Source organism: Bombus pyrosoma, linkage group LG15 (assembly GCF_014825855.1).
Source record: "Bombus pyrosoma isolate SC7728 linkage group LG15, ASM1482585v1, whole genome shotgun sequence".
In the NCBI taxonomy this organism is placed as follows: domain Eukaryota; kingdom Metazoa; phylum Arthropoda; class Insecta; order Hymenoptera; family Apidae; genus Bombus; species Bombus pyrosoma.
Genome location: NC_057784.1, coordinates 4,971,145 through 4,977,614, shown reverse-complemented (window position 1 = coordinate 4,977,614; position 6,470 = coordinate 4,971,145). Strand labels below are relative to the sequence as shown.

Here is a 6,470-nt window from a genome sequence, read left to right as displayed (position 1 = left end):
ACTTTTTAACGCGAGAATTGTAATTTGTGATTTATTTTTAAATTACCAAAATTAAAGATTCTTAACTTGCAGTTCGCAAATGTATATTTATTTGGAGGGAAAGTAGTAGTTAGCCTTGCTAATAAATTTATTAATGAATCATATAAGTAGGTCAGCAAATGCAACATATACGTGCGTGAGAAGATAGCACATTAATCATAAATTTTTAAGTCGGTTTGTGCAACTGGAAAACAATCTTTGGTGTTTTTCTTTTCTTCGTAATAGCAGGATTAATTAAGCCAAAACATTGTTTTTCATATTATTTATTGTTAAAGGAAAGATCATTATTGTAAGATGCTTACAATTGGCAAATTTATTTTATAATTTATACATGACGTATTACATGAAATCACATTCATCTCAAACTACAGTTCAGATCGAAGATAATAATGAAAAAATAACGTATAGAAATAAACTATGAATAATATGACCGTGGATGCTTAGCTAACAGCGATCTATGTAAAATACAAAAAGTAAATCATAGACATTTTAGCTCTGATCCATCACATTGGTTTCATTCATATTACTACCAGTACAATCTTTTTGGATTATCTCAAAAAGTGGTTGTAAGTCTGGCGTCGATTTGATCTGCGTTACAAACTCGCTCAACGATGGATTTTTGTCTGAGAAAAGAGAAAGAGATTAGGGAATCAAACAACAAAATTAATACTGGCGCGTAAAAAAATGATTTCTTTTACCAGCATCTGGAATAGTTAACAATGCTGCCACAGCTCTTAAAGCCGAACGTTTAAGTTCATCTTGTTTCTCATATTCCTGTTTGACCGAATTTGCTTTTACCTTCAGTGTACAAGTGCTTTTTAATGGTTCAACTAATCGTTCTAACCCTACACATATGATTCAATATTTCATTAATAAAAATCAATCAATTTATAATTTATAATATACACTTACTCTGCAAAACTGCTGTAGGACATAATTGAGCAAGTCTCGCAGTCATTAGATAAGTTAACATCTTAATGTCATAATGATCTCTGAGACCATTCTCAACGTGATTTAAAAATTCGAAAACATCGAGACGATCCAAACAAGAGTCGAGTAATGTATACATGCACTCGAATGCTGCCTTTCTGAGATCTAAGCCATCATCTACTGTATGTTTGAAGGGACCCATTTCCACCTCTCTTATTAGTTCTTTCTACATTTAAATTATTTCATACGCGTAAAATAATTATTCAATAAATAATTAATTAAATAATGATAATTAATTAAATTGTTCCTTGTCAAATACCTTTATCTTAGTTTCAGCGTAAAGATGTGGTAACACGGAATCTAATAAATCTCTTATGAGCATTGGTTTATTGTGTGCTGCTGAATTAAATGCAACTAAAGCTACCCTTCTGACATTCAAATCGGGATCTTCCAAAGCAACTAAGAAACTATCCATACGTTGTTTTAACATAGCATCGATTTGTTGTGGCTGCAAAGAATTTCATAAAGAATTAAGTAATTTATTTTAACAAGTAAAACCGATGTATGAAATACCTGGTCAGAAATAGTAAATTTAACAGCGGTAACTGTAGTAGTTCTCAAAAGAGCAGATGTTGATTTTAATGACTCTTGTAATCTTGGCAGTAAAGTAGCGGGATCGATCAATGTAAGTTTTCCTAGGCACTCTGCTACAACGTTACGGGTACCTTCTTCCGTGCATTCACAATGCCTGTACAAAAGCATCCAAATCGAAGGCACGAAATTTTGCAAATGAGATACCCCGGATGGACTAGCAGATTGACATGTAATTATCTGCAAACCATTAAATTTTCAAAGTTTTAAATGAAAATAGAACAAAGCTTAAAATATTTAATAACAAATAATTACCTCTTTCAACGAATGTAAAAGAAGATATTGACGCTTTGGTTGTGCCTCGATTTCTTTCAAAATGAATGGCAAGTATTTTGGAAGATTACCAACAGCTATGTTACCCAATGTATAACTAGCTGCTGATTTTACCTCCTCTGAATGGGAAGAGAATGAATTCAAAATTATATGTTTCAGAGAACTGATTTCACTCAAATCCCTAAATAGAAAATAATTTAAGTGACGTGAACAATTTAAAATCGACATAATAATATATACTTACACATGTCTACCTATTTCACCAATAACCAATAATGCAAAAATATGCTGCGCATCACTTTGAGGATTTTGAACGTCTTTCAGAAATTGCTCGACCACTGCTTGAGCTTCTTGATGCCATGTGATTGTTAATGCAGCTGCACATTTTGCGAGGGAATGATAAGCTTGTTTGTGAAGTACGGATTGACTGACAGGGCCTAACAACATTGAGAGCAATTCTCTGTAACCAAGACCTGGTATATCTGCTTGTACTAATGCTTGGAAAAATTCCAACATCGAATTCAAAGCCACACCTAATACATGAAGAAGAATTCATTATTAATATTTTTATTATACATATATATCTTACATATTTTTTAGTTAAGTATTTAAATATACATTACCTTGTAGAAGTGGAGACTTCACCAGAACTAATATTTCTGGAAGGATGTTATCAGAAACCCTTGTAAGAGCAACTGGATGTAACTTCGCTATGGTGGTGAGAAGATTAAGGGTTAATTGCGCAATATGTAAATCGGTCTCGTTTAATAATGCTGGTAATTCTGTAGTAACCTAATAACATATTCTATTATAATATGGAATGTTAAAGTAGGCACTGATCATTATTTTCCTATTTATTACCTTATCCAATAAATCAGCATGAAGAGTAGAGCTATAGTTTCGAACCAAGGTATCCAGAAGTGGAAGAGAACATAATTTTAAAGCCCGTTGATTTTTTCTCAGAAATGATCCAAGAATTGGAATTGCTTCTTCCTGTAAAAAAAAATACAGTAAAATGAAGCAAATACAATAATATCAAAATAGTATAAAAATGTTTATCAAAACAAAATCTAAAGTATTAATCTGTAAAAGACAATATAGCGTACATACCATAATTTGATTAAGATCTACTCTTAGAGGAGATGCTGCTATACATGTTAAAGCTTTCACCGTCGTAAGTCGAGTGATCTCATTACGTAGTCTATCCAGGAATATAGGAAGGCATACATGCAATTCGTCAGACAAAGTGTCTCCAAAATGTGCGAGAATTTGACCCATGCATGCGATTGCTCTTTCCTTCACTTCTTGATCGATGTCTGCTGTTCTCAATCTCATTAACGTGCAACGATATATTTCACCAGATAATGATGTAAAATCGAAGTAACATGTTTTATCTGAAATAATATTTATGACAACGAAATAAATTTTTTATTGATTCATTTATAAATCTATAGTCAAATAGATTTGTTTACCATGTGGCCTGATTACTTGCACAAGTTGTTGTAATACCAGCAATGCTTCTGCTGTTATTTTATAAAACGGATCTCCGACAGCTAATATAATCGGTGGCGCTAAAACTGCCATATGAGCATGAAACACTTCCGGTTGATGAGTTATCAATAACGTATGTACAAATGCCAATGTATCAATCTTCATATTGGACGAAGAATTTTTTTCTCCCAAAGAATATTGTATACCAGGTATCAACGCAGGTATATGATTACTTAAAGCACCGGGCAATACGAGTACTAATTCTTTCAGCAGTGAGAAACAATCTTGTCTCGTTTTAATGCTTTTTTCTTTCATTTGACGATGGACAGCTTTCACGATTAATGGGACTTGTTGCTGTAGCAATGCAATAGGTCCATCATCATCTTCCATTGCATCTGGATCAAGAGCCACACCAGTAGCTGGTCTTGTTTGTCTTAGAAGTGCAATGTATGCATGAAAAATATCAGACTTTACATTTTCCTCTCTTTCTACAAAAATATAGTTGTATTAGTAACAATTTACATAACATTAATTTTCTATTGAACTGTTTTTACTGTATGCAAAAGATACCTTTAAATCTTGAAATCAAAGCTGGAGAAACAACTTTATAAAGTTCGGGAAGAAGCTCACGTCTACTAGACACAACAGCTTCCAGGCACTTTGCAGCTGCCCTACGAACTTTCCAACTCATGTCATCATCATCTGAATATTCGTCTTCCGCATCCTCTTCTCCATCTTCTTCTACTTCCATCATAATATCTTCTGCATCGGACATTTCATTCATATCATCATCGTAATTGTAATTTGGATCGTATGTAATGTAAACCAAACAGATTTCTATAATCTAGCAAAGAAATAGAATTTAACGCAAATTTCTGAATAATTCTAATAAATCTAAAATGTTAAAATTACTTAAGAAAATGTCCGCACTTTATTTATATGTGGAGTAATTTCTTTAGGACATCTGTATACAAAAGATTCAAATGCTTGCAAACAATACTCTCTCAACTCATCATCATCCTCGTTACTATACTGTACAATCAATGGCATAACTTTTTCTATTTGCTCTCCAAATCTGTGCCCTGCTTGACGACTGAAATTTGACAATAAAAATAGGACTTATATAGAAAAAAATGCATAGTGATTGGTCATAAAAATACTTACCAAATGGAAGCAATGCATTGTATATAAGTACGTATTACATTTTTTGCTGTTTGAGTATAAAGTCCTTCAAGTAGATGATCTACAAGTTTATTGTACAAATAATTGTTGCTTGAAGTTAGGAGGTGACTCAATGCTATTATAGTACGCTTTCTAACTGCTTGACGAGGAGAAGAAAGTTGTGGCAACAATGCGGCCAAAATAGTGGAATGGAACGTAATTAGCAAAGCACCAAATCGAGACAGTAAATCGGCCATAATATCGAGTGCTTCGAGTTGTACGGATACATCCTCCTGCTGTACGTGATAAAGAATTATTTCTTTTATTCTGAATATATTATATAAAATTTTATTAATAATTTTAAGATGAGTTATTAGAAGTTTGAAAACATTAATTACTTTTTCTATAGCACTACTTAGTCGGCCGGTTATTCGTTTACAAACATTCGCGACAAGTGCACTGGATCCCAAAGGAAGCTCAGATATTACAGTCTTCAATCCAATACTGGAAATATCCCTTAATTGTTCTTTATCTGATACCATGTTAATGCATAAGGCATCTACAATAGTTTCCACCTGGTACTCCTTTACCTTATTGACTAGTGGGCCCAAACTGAAATCGGACACGTTTCTGTAATCGTGTCCAAATACAAAGAAAATCTTGCAAACATAATATGCGTTTCGAACACACAAGCAATTACATATATTCAATTTTTAAAGAAAAACAACTAATGCTAAAAATTAACACACAATATTATTATGAAATTTCAAACCAAAAAATTCACATCTAAATCTAAATATAAGTGTACCATTTTACAGCAAGATTTTGTACTTCTCCATTTTTATCCTCTAACAGTTTTAGAAGCATTTTCACAACTTTACGTTCTGAATCATCATCCAGTTTAATATTGTCTTTTTGGAGTTCGCTCATTAAATCATTGGTTGCCATAAATCTGAAGTCCTTATCAGTGGATGTCATCTAAGACAATAAAATATGAATTAAAATATTGATATAAAACCAAAACAATGAATAATATTTTGCAATTAAAATTACTTATAAAAATAAGTAAAGAATGTATTGTTCCATTTGATAATAAAATATATATTAAACTAATCAAATTACTAATAATAAATAATATATCAACTAATAATCATTATACATATATAAAACTTTGGATTATTCCAATGAAAGATAGAAACAATATATATATAATATTATCTTAGTGACAGCTGAAAACACCTTTGTTTCTTGCTGACAATGAATTCATGAATCTGTACATTTTTGGGCATGTAAAGTATATAATGACGAAATATTATATTGTAATTTAAAAAAAAAATAATATTGAACAAGCATAATATCGTTATTCGTACTGAAAATTAGGAAATCATTGCTTATAAGAATAATTGCATATTTTTTTGAACAATAAAGCGAGGTTATGTAGAACTTCAATATCATCACCGGATCAAGTGTTAACATCCTCATCAATTTTATCTCAGAATAAAAAACGAAAGGATTTTCAGCGTATATTTAAAAAAAAATGTCAAATACCTTTTCTAGCAGGTTTGCAATTTGATAAGAAACACTAGCCATGATTGAAAACTTTTTTACAGCCGGTTACAGTTGTCGTTCCAATATTTCACGTTATAATAAAACGAAAAGAAAAAAAAATTACGAAGTTCCGTCGAAGCAGACGACACTGAACTTGGTTACGTTTATTCGATAGAAAATCGCGTTAGAAACTGTATTTTAATGAAATTTCACTGTCGGCAGCATTTCAATACTGCGAATCTTTACCGCAACTTGGACTGCCAAAATTTTGATAGGAAATTGCGTTCCTAAACTCTATCGAACAATAACCGCTGAAAAGAAACATCGCGATATAGCTTCACGATTGGTTCATTTCTCTCTGACGTGTTTTACTTTGC

General features: G+C 32.0%; 1 protein-coding gene across 2 annotated transcripts; it reads right to left on the bottom strand.

Moving 5' to 3' along the window:
- Positions 1-286: 286 nt before the first annotated feature.
- LOC122575328 (cullin-associated NEDD8-dissociated protein 1) lies at positions 287-6,384 on the bottom strand. Of its 2 annotated transcripts, XM_043744110.1 has the most exons (17): positions 6,094-6,384; positions 5,354-5,523; positions 4,944-5,157; positions 4,549-4,841; positions 4,315-4,477; positions 3,955-4,228; positions 3,366-3,872; positions 3,004-3,287; positions 2,755-2,886; positions 2,517-2,685; positions 2,138-2,426; positions 1,876-2,074; positions 1,543-1,800; positions 1,289-1,477; positions 952-1,195; positions 738-884; positions 287-662 (listed from the first exon to the last, which is right to left on the bottom strand). In XM_043744110.1, the coding sequence occupies exons 1-17, from the start codon at positions 6,133-6,135 to the stop codon at positions 529-531; spliced, it is 3,708 nt and encodes a 1,235-aa protein (XP_043600045.1). In that variant the 5' UTR covers positions 6,136-6,384; the 3' UTR covers positions 287-528. The 2 variants fall into 2 exon arrangements, with proteins under 2 accessions (XP_043600045.1, XP_043600046.1); XM_043744111.1 differs by lacking the exon at positions 6,094-6,384 and having other exon boundaries at positions 4,944-5,175; positions 5,354-5,492.
- Between the last annotated feature and the right edge of the window lie 86 nt (positions 6,385-6,470).

Excerpts from the sequence above, each read along its gene's own strand:
- LOC122575328 (XM_043744110.1), bottom strand. The coding sequence starts at position 6,135 with ATGGCTAGTGTTTCTTATCAAATTGCAAACCTGCTAGAAAAG. Across the intron at positions 3,873-3,954 it reads TTTGATTTCAAGATTTAAAG|AAAGAGAGGAAAATGTAAAG; the intron begins GTATCTTTTGCA and ends ATATTTTTGTAG. Across the intron at positions 663-737 it reads GTTAACTATTCCAGATGCTG|ACAAAAATCCATCGTTGAGC; the intron begins GTAAAAGAAATC and ends CTCTTTTCTCAG.